Source organism: Bombina bombina, chromosome 5 (genome assembly GCF_027579735.1).
Source record: "Bombina bombina isolate aBomBom1 chromosome 5, aBomBom1.pri, whole genome shotgun sequence".
NCBI classification, from domain to species: Eukaryota; Metazoa; Chordata; class Amphibia; order Anura; family Bombinatoridae; genus Bombina; species Bombina bombina.
The window spans coordinates 333,803,390-333,829,582 of NC_069503.1; the positions used below are offsets into that span (position 1 = coordinate 333,803,390).

Consider the following 26,193-nt stretch of genomic DNA (forward strand, 5'->3'; position numbering starts at 1 on the left):
CTCATAATGCTGCTTTTTTACTCCCGCTGCTATTACGAGTCTTGTAGGTACAGCTGTCCCGCACACTTTTTTGGCCTTACCGCAAATCAACTTACGCAATTTGCATATAGTCTTTTTTCAATGGGACTTCCATAGCGCCAGTATTACAAGCTTTTTTTTTTTTTAGGCCAGAAAGTGAGCGGTACAGCCTATCCCGCAAGATTCGTAATGCATTCTAAAGTCAGTAGTTATGAGTTTTACACTACAAAGCTGTAGCATAAAACTCATAACTAAAGTGCTAAAAAGTACACTAACACACTAACACTACCTATTAACCCCTAAACCGAGGCCCTCCCGCATCGCAAACACTAAAATAAAAATATTAACCCCTAATCTGCCGCTCCCAACATCACCACCACTAGAATAAACATATTAACCCCTAAACTGCCTAAACTGCCTCTCCTGCATCGTAAACACTAGTTAAATATTATTAACCCCTAATCAGCTGTCCCTAACATCGCCGCCACCTACCTACATTTATTAACCCCTAATCTGCCGCCCCCAACGTTGTCGCTGCCACTATACTATATTTATTAAACGCTAAACCTAAGTCTAACCCTAACACCCCCTAACTTAAATATAATTAAATTAAATCTAAAGAACACCTACTATTAATAACTAAATAATTCCTATTTAAAACCAAATACATACCTGTAAAATAAACCCTAAGCTAGCTACAATATAACTAATAGTTACATTGTAGCTAGCTTAGGGTTTATTTTTATTTTACAGGCAAGTTTATATTTATTTTGACTAGGTAGAATAGTTACTAAGTAGTTATTAACTATTTAATAACTACCTAGCTAAAATAAATACAAATTTACCTGTAAAATAAAACCTAACCTCAGTTACACTAACACCTAACACTACACTACAATTCAATAAATTACGTAAATTAAATACAATTACCTAAATTAAATACAATTACCTAAATTACAAAACCCCCCACTAAATTACACAAAATAAAAAACAAATTGCAAGATATTTAAACTAATTACACCTAATCTAATAGCCCTATCAAAATAAAAAAGTCCCCCCCAAAATAAAAAAAAACCCTAGCCTAAACTACCAATAGTCCTTAAAAGGGCCTTTTGCGGGGCATTGCCCCAAAGAAATCAGCTCTTTTACCTGTAAAAAAAAATACAAACAACCCCCAAACAGTAAAACCCACCACCCACACAACCAACCCCCCAAATAAAACCCTAACTAAAAAAAACTAAGCTCCCCATTGCCCAGAAAATTGCATTTGGATGGGCATTGCCCTTAAAAGGGCATTTGGCTCTTTTGCAGCCCAAAGCCCTAACCTAAAAATAAAACCCACCAAATAAACCCTTAAAAAACTAACACTAACCCCTGAAGATCCACTTACAGTTTTGAAGAGCCAACATCCATCCTCAACAAATCCGGGAGAAGTCCTCATCGAAGCGGAAAGAAGTCCTCTACGAAGCCGGGAGAAGTCTTCATCCAAGCCGGGAGAAGTGGTCCTCCAGACGGACAGAAGTCTTCATCCAGACGGCATCTTCTTTCTTCATCCATCCGGTGCGGAGCGGGTCCATCTTCAAGACATCCGGCACGGAGCATCCTCTTCTGCCGATGACTACCCAACAAATGAAGGTTCCTTTAAGTGACGTCATCCAAGATAGGGTCCCTTAGATTCCGATTGGCTGATAGAATTCTATCGGCCAATCAGAATTAAGGTTGAAAAAAACCTATTGGCTGATGCAATCAGCCAATAGGATTGAGCTTGCATTCTATTGGCTGATTGGAGGAGCCAATAGAATGCAAGCTCAATCCTATTGGCTGATTGCATCAGCCAATAGGGTTGAAGTTCAATCCTATTGGCTGATGCATCAGCCAATAGGATTTTTTCAACCTTATTTCCGATTGGCTGATAGAATTCTATCAGCCAATCGGAATCTAAGGGACTCCATCTTGGATGACATCACTTAAAGGAACCTTCATTCGTCGGGTAGTCGTCGGCAGAAGAGGATGCTCCGCGCAGGATATCTTGAAGATGGATCCGCTCCGCGCCGGATGGATGAAGATAGAAGATGCCGTCTGGATGAAGACTTCTGCCCGTCTGGAGGACAACTACTTCCGGCTTGAATGAAGACTTCTCCCTTCTTCGTTGAGGACTTCTTTCCGCTTCGATGAGGACTTCTCCCGGATTCGTTGAGGATGGATGTCGGCTCTTCAAAACTGTAAGTGGATCTTCAGGGGTTAGTGTTTGTTAGTGTGGGTTTTATTTTAAGGTTAGGGCTTTGGGCTGCAATAGAGCTAAATGCCCTTTTAAGGGCAATGCCCATCCAAATGCCCTTCTCAGGGCAATGGGGAGCTTAGGTTTTTTCCGTTAGGGTTTTATTTGTGGGGTTGGTTGTGTGGGTGGTGGGTTTTACTGTTGGGGGGTTGTTTGTATTTTTTTTTTACAGGTAAAAGAGCTGATTTCTTTGGGGCAATGCCCTGCAAAAGGCCCTTTTAAGGGCTATTGGTAGTTTAGTTTAGGCGGGGGGGGGGGTTATTTTGGGGGGGGGGGGCTTTTTTATTTTGATAGGGCTATTAGATTAGGTGTAATTAGTTTAAATATCTTGTAATTTGTTTTTTATTTTGTGTAATGTAGTGGGGTTTTTTGTAATTTTGGTAATTGTATTTAATTTAGTTAATTGTATTTAATTTATGTAATGTATTTAATTGTAGTGTAGTGTTAGGTGTTAGTGTAACTTAGGTTAGGTTTTATTTTACAGGTCAATTTGTATTTATTTTAGCTAGGTAGTTATTGAATAGTTAATAACTATTTAGTAAATATTCTACCTAGTTAAAATAAATACAAACTTGCATGTAAAATAAAAATAAACCCTAAGCTAGCTGCAATGTAACTATTAGTTATTTTGTAGCTAGCTTAGGGTTTATTTTACAGGTAAGTATTTAGTTTTAAATAGGAATTATTTAGTTATTAATAGTAGTTTTTATTTAGATTTATTTTAATTATATTTAAGTTAGAGGGTGTTGGGTTTGGGTTAGACTTAGGTTTAGCGGTTATTAAATATAGTATAGTGACGGCAACGTTGGGGGTGGCAGATTAGGGGTTAATAATTGTAGGTAGGGGCAGCAGATTAGGGGTTAATAATATTTAACTAATGTTTGCGATGCGGGAGCTTGGCGGTTTAGGGGTTAATATGTTTATTATAGTGGCGGCGATGTCCAGAGCGGCAGATTAGGGGTTAATAAGTATAATGTAGGTGTCGGCGATGTCGGGAACAGCAGATAAGGGGTTAATAAGGGTAAGATTAGGGGTGTTTAGACAAGGGGTTTATGTTAGGGTGTTAGGTATAAACATAAATTTAGTTTCCCCATAGGAATCAATGGGGCTGCGTTACGGAGCTTTACGCTACTTTATTGCAGGTGTTAGACTTTTTCTCATCCCCCTTGATGTCTATGGGGAAATCGTGCACGAGCACATACAACCAGCTCATCGCTGACTTAAGCAGGGCTGGTATTGGAGTGCGGTATGGAGCTCAATTTTGCTCTACGCTCACTTCTTGTCTTTTTTTTTATATTTACATTTTTATTGAAGTTATAATATAAAACAAAGATTAGATACATATACAATATGATTGTTCAGTGACACAATCACTGTGACTAAAGCATTGAAACAAAGCATATAGGCGTTATGTAGAATAATACAAGTGACTAAATTCTCATAAGACAACAAATGATACAGTAATTATAATAGCAAACAATCATAGCTGAAACCTCTTTTTGAATAATATAGCACAATAGTAATGGTATTAGCATATGGTAACTTCACAAATTAGCTAGAGTAAGGGCTGGAGGCAAGTGAAGAGTTCAACTTAGCATAATATTGAATTAACTTATAATAGATTGGTTTACCCTTACCCACAATTATGTGGAGCACTAGGAAAGAGAAAGGAACCCCAATGAAACAAACGCCCACTACTAAATCTAACACTGTATAGTTATGGAATAGTGGGCAATGACTATAGGTGAGTAAGGGTATCTTCAGGAGAGAGAAAGGAACCCCAATGAAACAAACGACCACTACTTAGTCTAACACTGTATAGTTATGGAATAGTGGGCAATGACTATAGGTGAGTAAGGGTATCTTCAGGAGAGAGAAAGGAACCCCAATGAAACAAACGCCCACTACTAAATCTAACACTGTATAGTTATGGAATAGTGGGCAATGACTATAGGTGAGTAAGGGTATCTTCAGGAGAGAGAAAGGAACCCCAATGAAACAAACGACCACTACTTAGTCTAACACTGTATAGTTATGAAATAGGGGGCAAGGACTATGGGTGAGTAAGGGAATCTTCACCTACCTCCAATTATGTATAAAAAGGTAGGAGAACAATAGAGGTATGTACAAGATAAAGCGTTTATTTAGCCTCTGGCAAAAATGCCAGAGTACTTTAATTAGAGTGGGGGGGGGGGAGGGCGGGAGGTGAGGTGGAAAAACAGGAGGTAACTAGGTATAGATATGGATTAAAACAATATTGCAGGATTAAAGGTTGTGCTGTAGAGTCTATTCCTGACAATTGATAAAGCTTTAGAGAACATGGTATAGAAATATATATTTAACCAGGTGCAGCTACTTTGTTAGCAAGCATTCACTTCTTGTCTTTTAACGCCGGGTTTATAAAAACCTGTAATACCAGCGCTGTAGGTAAGTGAGCGGTGACAATAACGTGCAAGTTAGCTCCGCATCCCTCTTACCGCAAAACTCGTAATCTGGCCGATAAAATTTTGTATAGTTCATTTTGTAACCAGAAAGATAAAAACTAAATCAAATTAAATAAAACAAATCTTTGTAACTGAAGATAATTATAGCAGTTCAAAAACATCAATGCCCCTTATATAATTTTAAATATTCTTAAAAAATAGCTATAAAAAATAGACGTCTGTTGTATTTTAGATACTTTATTGACTGGACCTATACATATTTGGCATCTGTTATCTTATATGTAATGCTTTGTAGCCTTCTAATTGTGAATTGTCATGTGCAGTCTGAAATGTATATATACTTTTTCTGACCAAATTATAAAAAAAAATGACTAAAAAAAAAAAATTAAACAAAGATTACATTAGTAAGTGTTTGACTTGTGGGGTAATAATTATTTATGCAAGGTAGAGGTGAGCGCCAATAGAAGGCTGAGGGTAGGGTGGGGAACGCTAAAATAGGCTAAAATTAGCTGATAGAATGTAAAATTAAAAATTACAAATTTTTTTATTCCATACAATAATTATAATAATAAAAAAGAACAATATACACTGATAGTTGTTCATGGATCCATGTTACAAATGGTAGCAAATTACAGTGTTAGGTAAAATACAATACAATATAATAATAAAAACAATTGTAAATACTGATAAATTCAGTGGCTGATGATATAGCCTTTTATGCTGAGTATCTGTTAAATGATTAACACCTTGGTTGAGTCCAGTAAGTGTAAGATGCTCCTGGTAGATAGTGTAGGGTTAATTGTGTAGGGTGCTCCTGGTAAGTCCATAAAAGGCTATATCATCAGCCACTGAATTTATCAGTATTTACAATTGTTTTTATTATTATATTGTATTGTATTTTACCTAACACTGTAATTTGCTACCATTTGTAACATGGATCCATGAACAACTATCAGTGTATATTGTTCTTTTTTATTATTATAATTATTGTATGGAATAAAAAAATTTGTAATTTTTAATTTTACATTCTATCAGCTAATTTTAGCCTATTTTAGCGTTCCCCACCCTACCCTCAGCCTTCTATTGGCGCTCACCTCTACCTTGCATATATCTTTTACACATTGGGCACGCTAGGGTACCCATCGAGGAGAGCTAGAGGCATCCCCCACCCCCCTTCCCCACCTGTTCTTTGCGCAGGATATACACCACCTTTATTCAAAGGGTAATAATTATTTAGCATTTTTATTACCTAAAAACATACTGCTAGATTATGAGTTTTGCGGTAAGAGGGGTGCGGTGCTATATTGCACGTTATTGTCACCGCTCACTTACCTACAGCGCTGGTATTACAGGTTTTTATAAAACTGGCGTTAAAAATACAAGAAGTGAGCATAGAGCAAAATTGTGCTCCATACCACACTCCAATACCAGTGCTGCTTAAAGGACCAGTCAACACTGTAGATTTGCATAATCAACAAATGCATGATAAGAAGACAATGCAATAGCACTTAGTCTGAACTTCAAATGAGTAGTAGATTTTTGTTAAATAAATTGCAAAGTTATGTCTGTTTCCACTCCCCCTGTATCATGTGACAGCCATCAGCCAATCACAAATGCATATACGTATATGCTGTGAATTCTTGCACATGCTCAGTAGGAGTTGGTGACTCAAAAAGTGTAAATATAAAAAGACTGTGCACATTTTGTTAATGGAAGTAAATTGGAAAGTTGTTTAAAATTGCTGCTCTATCTGAATCATGAAGTTTAATTTTGACTTGAGTGTCCCTTTAAGTCAGCAGTGAGCTGGTTGTACGTGCTCGGTCACAATTTCCCCATGGACATCAATGGGGAGAGCCGGCTGAAAAAAAAGCCTAACACCTGCAAAAAAGCAGCGTAAAGCTCCGTAACGCAGCCCTCATTGATTCCTATGGGGAAACACATTTTATGTTTACACCTAACACCCTAACATGAACCTGAGTCTAAACACCCATAATCTTACACTTATTAACCCCTAATCTGCCACCCCCGACATCGCCAACACCTACATTATACTTATTAATCCCTAATCTGCCACTCCGGACATTGCCGCCACTATAATACATATATTAACCCCTAAACCACCACACTCCTGCATCACAAACATTAGTTAAATATTATTAACCCCTAATCTGCCGCCCCTAACATCGCCGCCAAACATTGTAGCTAGCTTAGGGTTTATTTTATTTTACATGCAAGTTTGTATTTATTTTAACTAGGTAGATTAGTTAGTAAATAGTTATTAACTATTTAATAACTGCCTAGCTAAAATAAATACAAATTTACCTGTAAAATAAAACCTAACCTGTCTTACACTAACACCTAACCTTACACTACAATTAAATAAATTACCTAAATTAAATACAATTACCTAAATTAAATACAAATACCTAAATTACAAAAAAAACCACGCCAAATTACACAAAATAAAAAACAAATTACAAGATATTTAAACTAATTACACCTAATCTAATAGCCCTATCAAAATAAAAAAAGCCCCCCCAAAATAAAAAAAAACCTAGCCTAAACTAAATTACCTATAGCCCTTAAAAGGGCCTTTTGATTGGAACAGCCAATAGAACAGCCAATAGAATGTAAGCTCAATCCTATTAGCTGATTGTATCAGCCAATAGGATTGAAGTTCAATCCTATTGGCTGATTGCATCAGCAAATAGGATTTTTTCAACCTTAATTCCAATTGGCTGATAGAATTCTATCAGCCAATCGGAATCTAAGGGATGCCATCTTGGAGGACGTCACTTAAAGGAACCTTCATTCGTCGGGAGTCGTCGGAAGAAGAGGATGCTCCTTGCCGGATGTCTTGAAGATGGACCAGCTCCGTGACGGATGGATGAAGATAGAAGATGCTGTCTGGATGAAGACTTCTGCCCGTCTGGAGGACCACTTCTCCCGACTTCAATGAAGACTTCTCCCGGCTTTGTTGAGGATGGATGACAGCTCCTCAAAACTGTAAGTGGATCTTCAGGGGTCAGGGGGTGTTAGGTTTTTTTAAGGGTTTATTGGGTGGGTTTTAGTTTTAGATTAGGGTTTGTGCAGCAGTAGAGCTAAATGCCCTTTTAAGGGCAATGCCCATCTAAATGCCCTTTTCAGGGCAATGGGGAGCTTAGGTTTTTTTAGTTAGGGTTTTATTTGGGGGTTGGTTATGTGGGTGGTGGGTTTTACTGTTGTGGGGGTTGTTTGTATTTTTTTTACAGGTAAAAGAGCTGATTTCTTTGGGACAATGCCCCACAAAAGGCCCTTTTAAGGACTATTGGTAGTTTAGTTTATGCTAGGTTTTTTTATTTTGAGGGGGGCTTTTTTATTTTGATAGGGCTATTAGATTAGGTGTAATAAGTTTAAATATCTTGTAATTTGTTTTTTATTTGTGTAATTTAGTGTTTTTTTTGTAATTTAGGTATTTGTATTTAATTTAGGTAATTGTATTTAATTTAGGTAATTTATTTAACTATAGTGTAAGGTTAGGTGTTAGTGTAAGACAGGTTAGGTTTTATTTTACAGGTAAATTTGTATTTATTTTAGCTAGGTAGTTATTAAATAGTTAATAACTATTTAGTAACTATTCTACCTAGTTAAAATTAATACAAACTTGCCTGTAAAATAAAAATAAACCCTAAGATAGCTACAATGTAACTATTAGTTATATTGTAGCTAGCTTAGGGTTTCTTTTACAGGTAAGTATTTAGTTTTAAATAGGAATTATTTAGGTAATGATAGTAGGTTTTATTTAGATTTATTTTAATTATATTTAAGTTAGGGGGTGTTAGGGTTAGACTTAGGTTTAGGGCAGGGGTGTCCAAACTTTGCTCTCCAGAGGTTTTGGAACTACATTTCTGATGATGCTCAGCCAGCATTTTATCTAGCTGAGCATCATGGGAAATGTAGTTCCAAAACCTCTGGAGAGCAAAGTTTGGACACCCCTGGTTTAGGGGTTAATGAATTTAGTATAGTGGCGGACAGGGCCGCCATCAGGGGGTGACAGGGGTGACTCCTGTCAGGGGCCCAATGGGCCAGGGGGGCCCCATGAGGCAAGAACTAAAAAAAAAAAAAAAAAAAAAAAAAAAATTTTTTTTTTTTTTAATTTTGGCAGCCACCAGTGGGTACTACAGCAGAGTGCTAACTGAGCATGGGAAATTTATTACAAGGAGTAAAGTATTAGCATTTGAGAGGATTTCTGAGTGTGCACTAAACCACTATGCACAGTGTGAGACTTGGCACTTTGTTTGTAGAGTGTGTGCCTGAGTCAGACGGCAGATCACTTTCATTTGCAGAGGAGGTAGGACTTACTTAGCAAATGTTTTTTATTTCTTTGTACAATTTTGGATTGTAACTTCAGTGTGGTAGTAGTTGTATGGTGTGGCCAGGGGTCCATAAAAACACATTTTTTTTTAGCAGCAGTGTATTTAAGTTTATTTGACAATGATGTAGAAATTCTATATTTAAAACCATGCAGAAATGTTTCCTCCTCAATACACAAATGGTAGGTGCCCTTTTGGCAGATAAGTGTATATATATATATATATATATATATATATATATATATATATATATAAAATGCATGTCACACACTGTTGATTTAGGGGATGCAAGGTGCATAAATGTTTCCTCCTGTGAGTGTTTCTGTGGGTGTCTGTGTTTGTCTTTGTGCTTTGATTTGTGTCTCTAAGAGTGTGTATGTGTTTTTTTTCTGTGGGAACCTCTGTGACGGTGGGTGTGTATGTCTTTGTGCATTTTCTGTGGATGTCTGTGAGGGTGTGTGCATATGTATTTGAGCTTTTTCTATGGGTGTCTCTGTGAGGGTGTGTGTATGTTTTGTCTTTGTGTATTTTCCCTGGATGCCTCTGTGAGGGTAGTGGGTGTGTATGTCTGTTTTCTGTGGATGTCTCTGTGAGGGTGTGTGTGTGTGTGTGTGTGTATGTGTATGTATGTATGTATGTATGTCTGTGTTTTCTGTGGGTGTCTCCATGAGGGTGTGTGTATGTCTTTGTGTGTTTTCTGTGGGTGTCTCTGTGTGTGTGTCTTTGTGTGTTTTCTGAGGCTGTCTCTGTCGGTGTTTCCTTGGGTGTATGTGTAAGTTTGAGTTTGTGTGTCCATTGTCTGTTCCTTTTTAGGACATTTTGACCTTACTACTGATTATTCACATCTTTCTACAGACTTTGAGACTAATGAGACCTTTACGGAAGTCACCTAATCCACCATATAAATATGAACTGTTTAGGCAGTTCAGGGCCCTTCCTTTCAGCCACTGCATGCTGTTGGCATCTTCCTTTACAAAAAGATAATAAGAACTCCATATTTTGTTTTCTAAATCTCCTTTTTCTACAAAGCTGAAGTCTACCTCATTACTTGTCAGATCAATGTAAACAAGTGCTGAGTGTCTATTTGGGTGTCTGTGTCTGAGTGTGTTTCTTTGCGTGTCTGCTAGAGTGTCTATATGTGAATCCTTATGTGTGAGTGTGTGTGTGTGTTTGTATGTTACTACCTTTACAACATTTCCAAGTTTAAATAGACACTTAAGAATAAAGTGCATATACGTTTTAGTCACTTGGTAAAAAATTGCACATGTCAAACGGGGGGGGGGGGCCCTGATCAATGGTTAAGTCAGGGGCCCCAAAATTTCTAGTGGCGGCCCTGGTGGCGGAGACGTTGGGGGCGGCAGATTAGAGTTTAATAAATTTAGCTAGGTGGCGGCGATGTTAGGGACAGCAGATTAGGGGTTAATAATTTTTAACTAATGTTTGCAAGGTGGGAGTGCAGCGGTTTAGGGGTTAATATGTTTATTCTAGTGGCGAATGTCCGAAGTGGCAGATTAGGGGTTAATAATTGTATTTTAGTGTTTGTGGGGGTTAATAGGTAGTTTATGGGTGTTAGTGTACTTTTTAGCACTTTAGTTATAAGTTTTATGCTACGGCTTTGTAGTTTAAAATTCATAACTACTGACTTTAGAATGCGTTACAAATCTTGCGGGATAAGATGTACCACTCACTTTTTGACCTAAAAAAAAAAGCTTGTAATACCGGCGCTATGGAAGTCCCATTGAAAAAAAACTTTACAAAAATTACGTGTTGATTTGCGGTACGGCCAAAAAAGTGTGCGGGACAGCTGTACCTACAAGACTCATAATAGCAGCGGTAGTGAAAAAGCAGTGTTATGAGTCTTAACGCTGCTTTTTTACTCATAACGCAAAACTCGTAATCTAGCTGATATACTTTTATTTTTATTATTTGTTACATTTTTATAGTTTGGCCTATTCGTGTTAATTTTGGAGGCACAATATTTACTCAGAAAAGCTGTTAGTGTTTTAATTATATGTTTCTTTTTTTACTCTTAAACCAAATAGCAAATATAACAAAGAAAATCCAAAGTAAAGAAAATAGCCCTAATCCCCTGGCACTCTCTTTTTATGTATTGTTTGTATTATGTTTGCACAGTGGTAAAAGACATTTTAAATTTAGTAACATGTTGCTGTTTTTGTAACTTAATATCTTCCAGTACATCTCTAAAACAAAATGCTGCAACTACGTTAATAATATAAACTAATTTTAATAATACAGTCATGCCTTATAAATCTGGCACAGAAAACAATTTTGAAAGAACAACACCCTTCCAAATCATAATCAACACAAAGGGATACTGTAATGTATTCCCTGGTTTGTTTTATAAAGTCAGAAACAGTGTGTCAGTCCATAGGGTTTTAGAAACCTATCACCAATTACAAAATGTCTGGTAAGCTATGTATCTTCTGTATATAGTGAGATTTACATGATTTATACAACTCTGTGTGAAAGTTCTTTTTGTGCAAATCTTATAAAAATTCTTGAATCTTCTTGAGGAGAAAAATATTATATTGCTGGCAAACTTCCATTTAGATCTTTCGTGATATGTCTGCATTATTTGTCCCAATGATTTCTGAAGAAAATAATATACCATTTATGAGTCACAATGACTTGCATGCATTCGATTTCCTAATTTGAGTTCATCCTGGGAAAGCTCTTTTATTTGAAACTCATGCCAGAATTTGATCAGAGACTTTATATTTCTTGTGAACTGAGGAGAATTGTCATTCCTAATTAATCAAATGTTTAACATTTTTTTGTAATTTGAGACACCATATCTGATTTGTTTCCTATAAAATATAAACTACCATATTCTATATATAACAATTAAGAAGACTTTAGTGTCTACAAAGACTAAGGGCCAGATTACAAGTGAAGCGGTAATTTATCACGCACTCGTAAACAAGAAAATTCACTCATTTACCTGCGTGTGATAAATAACCAGCCATTACAAGTGTTTGGTTATTGCTACCACAAGCTGTGGTAGCAATAGGTGCTCAAAAAAACAGACATCAGATCTCTGGTAAATTTTCTAAATGTGCCCCAATTGCCCCAAAATAAAGTGTGAGGTTCATGTTCTAAAAAAAAATTGTAGCATTTTTAATTAATTTATTTTTTAAATGCATGAAGCAGTTTTTAGCGGTTAAAGTGAGTGAGTGTGGGGTGTTAGAAAAAAAAACAGCACATAAAAGTGTCTTTACATTACAGTCTATGGGGACTGTGGTATTCCTATATATATATATATATATATATATATATATATATACTTATATACATATATATATATTTATGTGTTCATATGTGTATATACACATATAAACACATAAGTATATATGTCTAAATTCACATATATATATATATATATATATATATATATATATATATATATATTTAAATTTGCTGTCCATCGCTGCACGACTTACCACCTTCGATGTGCCAGGTTCTCATACCATTTCTCAAGGCATGAAAACCAAGCTCCCATTGGAGCCTATGGAAGTGCATTCTATTGAGCACAAAGCTTCCATGCAATATGAAAACTTGGGGGCATGGGAGTTGGACATTTTTGAACAGTTTGGTGATATTCTTGAATCCCATGTCCCCCTGTGGATTAGATACGTGGATGTCATTTTTGTCTTATGGGCATGCCCTCTGACCTGTCTGCAAGATTTTGTCTCCAAGCTAAACCAGAACAACTGCAACATTTTTCTGACTTACGTCCATAGTGATAAAGAATTGCCATTCTTAGATATCTCAATTAACAAAGAAGTAAACTGTATTTCAACAGAGATATTTTGAAAAGAAACAGCTACAAATAATCTACTTGAAGCGTCGAGTAGTCACCCGGAACCCCTAAAGAAATGTATTCCGTATGGTCAGTTTCTTAGATTGAGAAGGGAAAAACCTAGCAGTGACAAAATTATGTTTATTACAACTTACAATTGCCATTGGCAAAACATTAGAAATATATTAACTAAAAACTCGCACATTTTAACTCTAGATGAGAAAATTTTGGAGATAGTAGGTGAAAATCCTCCTATGACCGCAAAGAAATCTCCCAATTTAAAGGATAAATTGGTTAAAATTAAATTTATAAGGTCTCAACCCCAAACAAATAGGTTGCAAATTTACCAACCCCAAACAAATTGGTTGCAAATTTACCAACAGGTTAAAGAAAATTACCCCTGTGGACACTGTGTGTACTGCCCCTATATGTTGAAGTGTAAAATATTTTCAGCAAATACTGGCAGAGAATTTGATTTTTTTTTAAGGACAGGATACAGGAACATTGTGACAACATCCTATATGAACGAGATACTAGTGTAGCTCATCATTTCACACAGTTCTACAATGGCAGTACCACCTCTTTAAAATGTATAGGTTTTGATAGAGGGATTATAAATGGGCGAGGGGGAGATGAAAACAAATGCCTCTTGAGAAAAGAAGCCGATGGACATATACCCTTAAGACAATTTCTCCATATGGCTTAAGTAAGAGAATTGAATATGTTTAATTTCTCGGTTACAATTAGAACAAATATATGTTGTATTTAATCTAACTATGAATAAACCTCTAATTTAAGAGAGATAGATAATTAATCCCCAATCGACTCATAGAAAGCTGAGGGATATCTTTTTAAGAAATATAAATACATAAACTGGAAACAGAGTACAGTTCATCATTTGTTTGCTGTCTGTTTTTTCTCTAAGAGAGCTCCCTGTAAATCTCTGTCTGCCTTTTCCATAGGTGTCTGAAGTAATGTATATGTATATATATATATATATATATATATATATATATATATATATATATATATATATATATATACAACAACATTTTAAATTAGGGGGAGATAAAAGGTGAGTTTAAAATCCTCCACTACGCACAAAATATAGAAAAATAACTCATTGTGTAGTTCATTAACAAATCTAGACAGGCCCGAAGGCTTGTTTTCCTACAGAAAACCTCTGAATTACATTGTTTCCAATGCAGCAAAGGATTCTGGGTAAGATATGCAAATTAAGCACACAATGACACACCTTTTTACTTCAGTCTGCTTTTCAGCAGATTCCATTTGCGCCAAAGTATCGCTGTTCACACAGCTTATAAACTTAGCTAGGGTTAGTGCAGTGATTCATAACCATCCCAGGACAGACTGTTTCGTAGTTGTTGCTACTCATCAGCTGGGAGAAGGTTTGAATCACTGCTAGGTGAAGTTGATTCCGGGCAGAATACAACAACATTTTAAATTAAGGGGAGATAAAAGGTGAGTTTAAAATCCTCCACTACGCACAAAATATAGAAAAATAACTCATTGCGTAGTTCATTAACAAATCTAGAAAGGCCCCAAAGGCTTGTTTTCCTACAGAAAACCTCTGAATTACATTGTTTCCAATGCAGCAAAAGATTCTGGGTAAGATATGCAAATTAAGTACACAATGAGACACCTTTTTACTTCAGTCAGCTTTTCAGCAGATTCCCTTTACGCCAAAGTATTGCTGTTCACACAGCTTATAAACTTAGTTAGGGTTAGTACTGATAAGTAGCAACAACTACAAAACAGTCTGTCCTGGGATGGTTATGAATCACTGCACTAACCCTAGCTAAGTTTATAAGCTGTGTGAACAGCGATACTTTGGCGTAAAGGGAATCTGCTGAAAAGCAGACTGAAATAAAAAGGTGTGTCATTGTGTACTTAATTTGCATATCTTACCCAGAATCCTTTGCTGCATTGGAAACAATGTAATTCAGGGGTTTTCTGTGGGAAAACAAGCCTTCGGGCCTGTCTAGATTTGTTAATGAACTACACAATTAGTTATTTTTCTATATTTTGTGCGTAGTGGAGGATTTTAAACTCACCTTTTATCTCCCCCTAATTTAAAATGTTGTTGTATTCTGCCCGGAATCAACTTCACCTAGCAGTGATTCAAACCTTCTCCCAGCTGATGAGTAGCAACAACTACGAAACAGTCTGTCCTGGGATGGTTATGAATCACTGCACTAACCCTAGCTAAGTTTATAAGCTGTGTGAACAGCGATACTTTGGCGTAAATGGAATCTGCTGAAAAGCAGACTGAAGTAAAAAGGTGTGTCATTGTGTACTTAATTTGCATATCTTACCCAGAATCCTTTGCTGCATTGGAAACAATGTAATTCAGTGGTTTTCTGTGGGAAAACAAGCCTTCGGGCCTGTCTAGATTTGTTAATGAACTACACAATGAGATATATATATATATACATATATATATATACATTGCCATATTTAATGTAATGAATCAGTAACTTGTATAGCGCTACACCGCAAACTAAATCACCTCAAGGCACTTTTCAGCCAAAAGCGGCCTGAGCCTTCAGTAAAGGGGGGTCTTGAGCTTCTTCCTAAAGGCTAGATGGTTTTCTTCTGAGCGGATGTCCGCAGCTAGCGCATTCCATAGCCGGGGTCCTTGAACTGTGAATCTTCGTTCACCTAGTGCTTTATTTTGTTGCAGAGGTATTTTGGGGCTTTTTCTTGTGTACATTTGTGGATAAGGCAGAGGGTCTTGAATGTAACACGATCCTTCACGGGTAGCCAGTGAAGTGTCTTCAGGGATGGGGTGATCAATTCCCAAGGTTTTTTCCCAGTTACCAGTCTGACGGCAGTGTTCTAGATGACTTGCAGCCGGGAGATTTGGTATTTGGGGAGTCTTAAGTAGAGGGAGTTTGCGTAGTCAAGTCGGTAGTTGCTTGAGGAGCGCCGTTTCAGTCCCGTGGCCAGGGCGGAAACCAGATTGTAATTTATGCCGGAGTTCATGGGTGTCCAGATGGGCCTGTAGCTGTTGTACTACTGCTTTCTCGACAATCTTGGAGAAGGTGTTTTGGCTTGTGACAGGTCTGCGGCTGTTTGAGTTTTTGGGGTCAAGGTTGGGCTTCTGTAGGAGGGGTTTGATTATGCCTTGCTTGATGGAGTTCGGCACAATTCCTTCTTTGAATGACAGGTTTATGAGGTGTGTCATGGTGGATGCCAGGATTTCGGCTCATTCTTTCAGAAGTTTTGTGGGAATAATGTTGTTTGGTGATGTGCTGTCTCGGAGGCTTTTGATTATTATTAATCCCATATATAACATCTCTTTCAACTAACATGTTTACCTTAACTAGATAGTTATTTTTCCTATTTCTGACTATGCATAAATGGGTCAGCATGCATTTAGATTTTAACATTACCGTGTCCATTATAATGTTACATTGTATGTATTTGGATTTGTTACTATGTAAAACATTTATAATTCAACTTAGAAGGCTTGGCTACTGAAGCCAATGGTGAACTTGCCTTGTCTAACAGAAGATTGCCACACCCCCTAAAAAGTTGAAACCAATAAAGAGTCTGGTAAGACAACCATTTGACAGTCCTGACGAGGCCCGGCTTTCGCTCAGCATTATGGGGCGAAACGCGCATTGACTGATACTTTGAAACTTCATAGCAGCAGCTTGTGATTTAGTGGCGATGTTTGCAACAATATCTACCTGACCTCTGTCGGTCACTTATGGAACAAGGTGACATGGCTTTTTGAGAGGAGGAGAGGCTTGTGAGCCGAGTTTGCACCGTCCAGTCCGCTGTAGTGAAAGTCTGCAAGTGGGATTCACCTTTAAGCAGCTGCCATTTTATCCATTCCTGCACCTGTGAACAAACAGTCTATGTACCTACTTACCTACTTGGATGGCTTCTGATTCAATAAGCCTTTGATTCCCTGGATACTAGAGGACGTCTTTACCTCGTTTTCCAGCCACTTACCAGCAATCAGCTCTGTAGGAGCTTGGCTTAAAGTGCCATCAACTGATCGGAGACAGTTTGAATTACCCCTGGATGCTAGAGGACGTCTTTAACTCGCTTTCCAGCCACTTACCAGCAATTAGCGCGGTAGGAGCTTGGCATAAATTGCCATCAACTGATCGGAGACAGTTTGAATTACCCCTGGATACTAGAGGACGTCTTTACCTCACTTTCCAGCCGCTTTCCAGCCACTTACCAGCAATCAGCTCAGTGTGAGCTTGGTTTAAAGTGCCATCAACTGATCGGAGACAGGTTGTATTACTCCTTTTAACATCTCTACATGTATAACGGAGCATCTTGGCTTTCTGCAATATGGAATACTGACACCGTAATATCTAACTCTTTGGCCTATTATTCCACTGTGTCTAATATTAAGATTCTGAATGGTCTCCTGCTTTAACTGTATATACAAAGACATTTACTTGTTTATATGTTACCATACATGTTTATAAGATCTCTTTGTGTACTTTATGCTGTTTGCAAACTTTCCTGTTCTCCTTGGTTATCTACCGCAGCGGTATAGAATCTTGATCTGTAGTACATCATAGGTGCTCAAATTTTTATGTGTATATGTTTTATGTCCATTGTTAATAAATCTATATGTTCTTTTCTGAAACCGTGTGTGCACTAGTCGTTTCTGTGGAATAATCCAGTCTGTATACAATACATTATATCATTTTGGGATAAAAGAGTGCTAAAATCCCTTTCATTTTTCAGAATCGTAATCTTGATTTCTGAATTTCTCTCTTTTTCATTTGAATTTAAATATATGCTTATACATATATATTTCAATTTGCTGCCCATCACTGCGTGACTTACCACCTTCGCTGCGCCAGGTTCTCATCCCGTGTCTCAAGGCATGAGAACCAAGCTCCCATTGGAGCCTATGAAAGTGCACTCTATTGAGCACAAAGCTTCCATGCAATATGAAAACAAGCTCACGTTTGTATTGCACGGGGCTTCAAATACCAGTGCACATTTGCTTGCTCGCATTAGCGCAATTTTGCGCTCCACTCGTAATCTAGCCCTAAAAACTTCAAATAGCCAAAATAAGGATTGTTTGGTAGCCAGCATCAATTAAAGGGACATAAAACTAACAAATAAAATCCTCATACAATTTCTAGTAGAAAACGATATATCATACAATTATTATTTATTTGCCCTTTTTTTAATTTTATTTATTTCTAAAAAAAAAATGTTTTTTCTACTCCCCCACCCACAAAAAGCTAAACTGTAATTCACATATTCTATAACTGTGACCACCTCAACATTCCACACAATAAATACTTTATCAGTGTAGAAGCTAATTATTCTGTCTCTTATTGGCCACAGGAGAAGAAATATGATAAACATACTGAAGAGGCTTTTCAATGGATATGATCATGGGCTGCTCTGAGACAGCAAAATAAAAATTGTTACTGTTTAAAAAAAATGTATGCATACACTTTCCAACGGATAGCTTAAAGGGCCAGTATACAATTATACTTTAGAGAAATAGAAAAAAGACTCCGGCCAGCCTCCAGAGATAGGAAAAATTGACATACTTTATTATGACTTACATGAGCTTAAAAAGACTTTAAAACAACCCAGCTGCTGTCTTACGCGTTTCGGCTGCACATCTTAGCCTTACTCATAGACATAGACAATTATACTTTGTCAATATAACTTTTTTTATACAGTCTAGAGTCTGATCGCTATCATAATAAAATAACACCTGGCTTGCTGCAACTGTTTTTATTATGCAATCCCATCCACTATTTTCCTTATTTGGAGGAGCCAATCCAGACTTGTGTTTGGAGAGAACAGGGCTTGCCACTATTTTTGTATTAACAAAATCACCATAGTTTGCCTTCAGCAGAAATAATAAGATAACAAACTGCAATTTAGGGACAGGTATGTTGTGATAGGCCTGTGATTTGAAGCCTGTCATGTGTTCTTTCCGTTTTAAGGACCTTAAACTATAGGAAAATAAATAATGAATATATATTGTAAAGTTGTTTTACTGTGCATAATTAGATATATTTACTGTCCCTTTAAGGTGGATGCATATGTAAAACTGTTCTTTTAAGGAATTTTAAAATATGAGTATAGGTAGATTCAACCAAAAAACTGGACCAAAAGTCAGAACCGCTATTCCACAATCATTTAAATGTTTTAAATTGTCAGGTGTTTTGTAGCACCAAACTATATGAAATACAGATGTAGCAGATGTTATTCCAAAATAGTATAGTTCTTAAGCAAAACTTACAGAAGTAATACAAGTTTCTGCTTTACTAGAAAAAAAGGAAAAGCATGATCTATATGTCACGACAAACGATTATGCATATTTATTTGCAAATGTATGAATTTTTACAATAGAAATAAAACCAAGCAGATTAAGAATATTGATAGAATTTTTATTTTTATAATAAATAATTATTATTTTCTAACAGAATGGTTACGCTGTTGTAAGGCCCCCGAGTCATCATGCAGAGGAATCAACAGCAATGTAAGTATCTCCAAATACATAGATTACTGACAATCACCTGCACAGTGTATGTCTCTAAAGCAGATCACTCTAATTATTTGCAGATGTCTGCAAAGACTTCTTAGGTTCTTCTAGAAGCTAATTTATAACTTCAGAGATCATATAGCATTAAAACTATTCACTGAACATTATTTATAACTATTTTCCTGACTACTTTATTTTTTTATTTAATATTCTTCTTTGATCCACAGGGGATTCTGCATTTTTAATTCTGTTGCAATTACTGCCAAATACTTGAGAGAGAAGCTAAATATAGGAAAGATATTGATTGTAGATCTGGTACGTATTAATGGTTAGCACCAAAACGGTATATAAGATGAATGATTTGTTAGTGCTTATTTTACCTGTGTATTTGCTAGAAGCGTATAGTTCACTGATTCTTCATTCATTCATTCATTCAAACAACAAAAGGCTAAACCCAAAAATCATTATACATGGACTCATCAATGCCATATATGCAGTGTATAGATTGCACTATATATATATATATATATATATATATATATATATATTAGATAGATATATTGATGAAAATTAAATAATTTATATATATATACAGGGAGTGCAGAATTATTAGGCAAGTTGTATTTTTGAGGATTAATTTTATTATTGAACAACAACCATGTTCTCAATGAACCCAAAAAACTCATTAATATCAAAGCTGAATAGTTTTGGAAGTAGTTTTTAGTTTGTTTTTAGTTATAGCTATTTTAGGGGGATATCTGTGTGTGCAGGTGACTATTACTGTGCATAATTATTAGGCAACTTAACAAAAAACAAATATATACCCATTTCAATTATTTATTTTTACCAGTGAAACCAATATAACATCTCAACATTCACAGATATACATTTATGACATTCAAAAACAAAACAAAAACAAATCAGTGACCAATATAGCCACCTTTCTTTGCAAGGACACTCAAAAGCCTGCCATCCATGGATTCTGTCAGTGTTTTGATCTGTTCACCATCAACATTGCGTGCAGCAGCAACCACAGCCTCCCAGACACTGTTCAGAGAGGTGTACTGTTTTCCCTCCTTGTAAATCTCACATTTGATTATGGACCACAGGTTCTCAATGGGGTTCAGATCAGGTGAACAAGGAGGCCATGTCATTAGATTTTCTTCTTTTATACCCTTTATTGCCAGCCACGCTGTGGAGTACTTGGACGCGTGTGATGGAGCATTGTCCTGCATGAAAATCATGTTTTTCTTGAAGGATGCAGACTTCTTCCTGTACCACTGCTTGAAGAAGGTGTCTTCCAGAAACTGGCAGTAGGACTGGGAGTTGAGCTTGACTCCATCCTCAACCCGAAAAGGCCCCACAAGCTCATCTTTGATGATACCAGCCCAAACCAGTACTCCACCTCCACCTTGCTGGCGTCTGAGTCGGACTGGAGCTCTCTGCCCTTTACCAATCCAGCCACGGGCCCATCCATCTGGCCCATCAAGACTCACTCTCATTTCATCAGTCCATAAAACCTTAGAAAAATCAGTCTTGAGATATTTCTTGGCCCAGTCTTGACGTTTCAGCTTGTGTGTCTTGTTCAGTGGTGGTCGTCTTTCAGCCTTTCTTACCTTGGCCATGTCTCTGAGTATTGCACACCTTGTGCTTTTGGGCACTCCAGTGATGTTGCAGCTCTGAAATATGGCCAAACTGGTGGCAAGTGGCATCTTGGCAGCTGCACGCTTGACTTTTCTCAGTTCATGGGCAGTTATTTTGCGCCTTGGTTTTTCCACACGCTTCTTGCGACCCTGTTGACTATTTTGAATGAAACGCTTGATTGTTCGATGATCACGCTTCAGAAGCTTTGCAATTTTAAGAGTGCTGCATCCCTCTGCAAGATATCTCACTATTTTTGACTTTTCTGAGCCTGTCAAGTCCTTCTTTTGACCCATTTTGCAAAGAAAAGGAAGTTGCCTAATAATTATGCACACCTGATATAGGGTGTTGATGTCATTAGACCACACCCCTTCTCATTACAGAGATGCACATCACCTAATATGCTTAATTGGTAGTAGGCTTTCGAGCCTATACAGCTTGGAGTAAGACAACATGCATAAAGAGGATGATGTGGTCAAAATACTCATTTGCCTAATAATTCTGCACTCCCTGTATATATATATATATATATATATATATATATATATATATATATATATATATATATATATATATATATATAAATTGATCCTCTGAAAATCCGGATCCAGAACTTTTCTCTGAGTGTCTGCCATTATTTGGAAATCCATTTGGATATACACTGGATCCGGATTTTCAGAGGGCCAATTTAGAATGTTTATAGCCGTGCACCAAGGTGATGGTTGTTGTTGGTGAGTGCTGATCTTCGTTTAACATGTTTTTAAAGTGTTTCACATTTTAAAGGCTATTATTTCTCTTTACACCTAATTGATGAAGATGTACATTAATATTAGCTTTTAGCTAGGTAAAAAGTTTTAATAACTTTAAGCTGGATTAAATGAAAATGAAGGTTTCATGACTTTAATAAAAAACAAATATGTCTTGCAGCTAGTGCTGTTAAAAAACAGAAACCTGACAACTTTGTGACCAAAGTGTAATCTTTTCTGGCAGTCATTTGGCCAGATTCACACAAGATTCACACAAGGTTAACCCCTTCAGGACAGACCCATCTGTTCAAGTTCGTATTCCTAAATAAAAAAAATAAAAAATTAAGTACATGATCGTCACTGCGATTATGAGCTTCAAAAATGCTGCTAACTAGCTTCTGGGGGATTACCTGCATTGTTAAGCGCATTCCCCAGTTGGATCAACCACCATTTGTTTCCAGAATGGAGCAGGATAACGCAAAAGTTTGGACATTCCATGCCGTCCTAAAGGAGTTTAATCCCAGCAATTTTAGAACAGCATGGAACATCCTAACAGGGTTTAGGGGTTAAATGTGGCCAATGTGTTTATTTATTAGTATATGAGTACCAATCTAAACAGCAGTATCCAGTTTTCTGTTTCCAGTAATGGCCAAGCTGCTCAGTAATAACCAAGACCATTTTTTAAATGGCATAAAAGTAATTATTATATACATGCATCCAAAACTAGGCACTGTATTGCAGAAGATCCACATACAAAATAAATGCTTTATAACCATTTGCATTTCTCATTTTCATAGCAAAATTTGATTTTGCAGTCTAGAGACATACCCCTGAAAAAGCCTATTTAGTGCTGTTTATCTAATCTCCTGTTGTCAGTAATAGACCGATATAAAGGATCTCCTGCCTATATCAAGCGACGTGGAACATTTAGGAATGTCAGAGTTCTGAATTCCATGGTATACACTCAAGTGACAGTGAGGATACTACAATTTGCAGATGGCAATAACAGGAAAATTAAGTAAATATTGAAAGTGGCTTTCAGACAGAACCCATAACTTTCACCATAGGCAAAGCCAACTAAAATTTGGGAAAAAGCAATGTTGCTAAAAAGAATGCTACAACTACCATAAAATCAATTACATTTCTAGAAAGAGAAATCTGGAAAGCTGCTTTGTAAGTGTGATCCTTAAATAAAACAGATATGCTTGTAGGAAATGTCATAATTATTATTTAATATTGTGAATTTTAAAAACAAACAAAAAAAAAAGTTTCAATGCTGATTGTATCCATAACCCTTAAGCTCTCAAAGATAGCTGTAATGCATTGCAGACCTCTCTGGTAGTATACATGAGGCTTAAAGGGATAAGAAGCCTAAAAAATGTTTCTTTCATTATTCAGATAGAGCAAGCAATTTGAAACAACTTTCTAATTGACTTCTATTATGACCTTTACTTTGTACTCTTGTTGAAAAGCAGGGACATAAACTTAGGAGCATGCACATGTCTGGAGTACTATTTAACAGGAGTTTTGCAAGAATATTATTCACTATCCATTTGCAAGAGCGCTAGATGACAGTACTATTTCCTGCCATCTAGCGCTCTAGATACCTACCTAGATATCTTATCAACAAACAATACCATGGGAATAAAACAAATTAAAAAGTGTTCTTTGTTTAAATCACAAAAGAACATTTTTAGGGTTTCATATCCCTTTAACAAAACACTTAGAAGACTGCAATGTTACATTGTATTCTAAATTGCTATTTGACTAATAAATTGATTTACAATAAAATTGTCTACACAATATTAAAATCTCAACGTATATAATTTGTCTTACTTTAGTTTGAAATAAATGTCAAATGGAATTCTAAAATTAATTATTACAAAAGCAATTGTCTTTGTAAGTCATTTCTGCTTTTTTCTATTGTTCTATAATTTGTCAAAGGCAAAATAAACCTTGTGGTATAGTATCAAAAATTCCTTTTCCTTGTGTTTAAACAATGCCATGTTATCTATGATAGTTTTTGAAAAATATTTTTAGTTAGCCCCGCTATTGATTTAGACAACTCTTTCTAATAAGATGAATTTTTGGACCAAAAAAAGTAATCATTTGCTCCACAAATGGTTTATTTGAATTTAAATGGCATTTGGCATGTTGTCTGTACAGATTTCATGAATAATGAATGTGTGTTTTGCCTTATACTAAAAGGGTCAGTACAATACAGAGCCCGAGGAAAGCTAAATGTTGATTTATGAGCACAATTTTTTCTTTGCCTATAGTTCATGAAAGGTGTAATAGGGTTGTCTGACAAAGCATAGACAGGAAATGAACTCTGGCATCAAATCCTAACCTGTTACATATGCTCCTAATTAATTTTTGCAGGTGATAAAAGATTTAAAGACAAACGATGTTAAAAGTTTTTTTGAAGTATATAGTGTTTTGTTCTAATTCTTGTGTTCCTCAGAATCCATAACAAAATCTAATTTTTAATTTGTTTTTTAACCATTTCTTACATTTCTGTCCACAGATATATGATATTTTGAAGAATAAAATGTCTCCTGATATATTGGAAACATAAAGTCAACAAGTGCCTTATAGGAATTTTCAATTATATCTATAAGTTCAATTCTCATGTTGGTCATACTTAGGTTCTTCAAAGGCAAATTAAATTGACGTTATGAGCTATGGGGATACAGAAGGTTGGGATTTCTTTCCTTCAGTTAAAGTAAAGAGAAAATAGTAAATGTTAACAGTAAACAGGTGCCTGATGAAAGTGTAAGGGTATTTTGAGGGCTTTCTTAATGGACCTTAAGCACAAATTGTAACCTATATGATAATGCACCTTCATATTAATTTGAAATGAATAATGCAGCATTATTTTGTCAAATAAAAACATTGGTTTATGTTATTTTTTGCCACTGAATTCCTTATTCCTCAAAACAAAAGAACCATTTGTTAACCAATCACAAACTAAGCATGGATTTTTCTTTGGACATGTGCAGTTAAAGTTTGGGGTAGCCCTGCCCTCTTTTCTTCTATTAAGGTGGTTAAGCACTAATTCAGCTTAGTTCATTAATAATAATTTATTTATTAAACTGATATTTAAACATATGGGGCAGATTTATCAAGGGTTGAATGGCCCCTGATGCCCCTGTTTCTGAGCAAGCCTTCAGACTCGCCGGAAACAGCAGTTATGAAGCAGCGATCTTAAGACTGCTGCTCCTTAAATGGTCCGTCCCCTCTGAGGCAGTGGACATCAATCCGCCCGATCGAGTTGATTGACACCCCCTGCTAGTGGCCGATTGCCTGCAAATCTGCAGGGGGTGGTATTGCACAAGCAGTTCACCAGAACTGCTTGTGCAATGTAAAATGCAGACAGCGTATGCTGTCAGCATTCAGCGATGTCTGTCAGACATGATTCACTGAGCGGATCATGTCGGACAGACATTTGATAAATCGGCCACAGACATATATTCCTTTCTAATTTCCATCTAAATATAGATTTATATATACAAAGCTTTTCTTATTGTGATTGTTAATACAAAAACTGATAATCCACCATAAAAGGACTGTCTAGTAGACTAATATTATTGATAGATAATCCCTTTATTACCTATTCCCCAGTTTTGCATAACCAACACTGCTATATAAATATACTTCTTACCACTATAATTACCTTGCATTTAAAACTAGGATTTCAGCTAACTAGTGCTGGTTCATGCATAACTACACAGGAGTGAGCCCAGTGTTATCTATATGGCAGAATGGGTAGTAAATGTGTTATCTTTCTTTTTAAACAATACAAAAATCAAGTAGACCCTTTAAGAAAGCAAATAACTACTGAGTTACAGTCAGTCAGGAAGAAAACACTAGTTCACAGAAAATTAGTTAACATTGTAACCAAAGCCTCCCTGGGAGAAAGTATAAACAAATAATGTATATAGCAATAATGTTATACTTTCAATAATGAAACATTTTATACTTGCTTAGTTTAATAGCCCATGCTTTTAGACTAGATAATGGGTAGTGATGGGTAGTGAAAACAGGCCCATTTTTGTTCCCTCGTGTGCCATAATTGATAGCTTGAGTCACAATTGATAGCTTTGGGAAGTGGTCCTCTCATGATCAAATTCTAGCCAAATAACCACAGCCTAAAATTAATAGCAACAGCGATTAATTTATAACATAGCCACTAAACAATAATAGTGACATCATGTTAATGCCAATTCTATTGTATAAAACCTTTCAATGTTCTTGTAAAAAAATCCTTTTCTATTATGCTTGCCTTGAGCTGATGTAGACCAGCTACAAGGCAAGCCACAGATGATCAAAAATAAATTATCCTGCACAGGAAACATTAGAGTAGATCCGATGGGCGTC

General features: G+C 36.3%; 1 protein-coding gene across 1 annotated transcript in view; it reads left to right on the plus strand.

Annotated features, from left to right (window-relative positions):
- HDAC9 (histone deacetylase 9) overlaps nucleotides 1-26,193 on the plus strand; it is a 2,434,493-nt gene that overhangs the window by 1,756,481 nt on the left and 651,819 nt on the right. Inside the window, exons 20-21 of the mRNA XM_053714127.1 lie at nucleotides 19,368-19,423; nucleotides 19,654-19,741. Of these exons, the coding sequence (XP_053570102.1) occupies nucleotides 19,368-19,423; nucleotides 19,654-19,741 (144 nt within the window). The remainder of the gene's footprint in view (nucleotides 1-19,367; nucleotides 19,424-19,653; nucleotides 19,742-26,193) is intronic.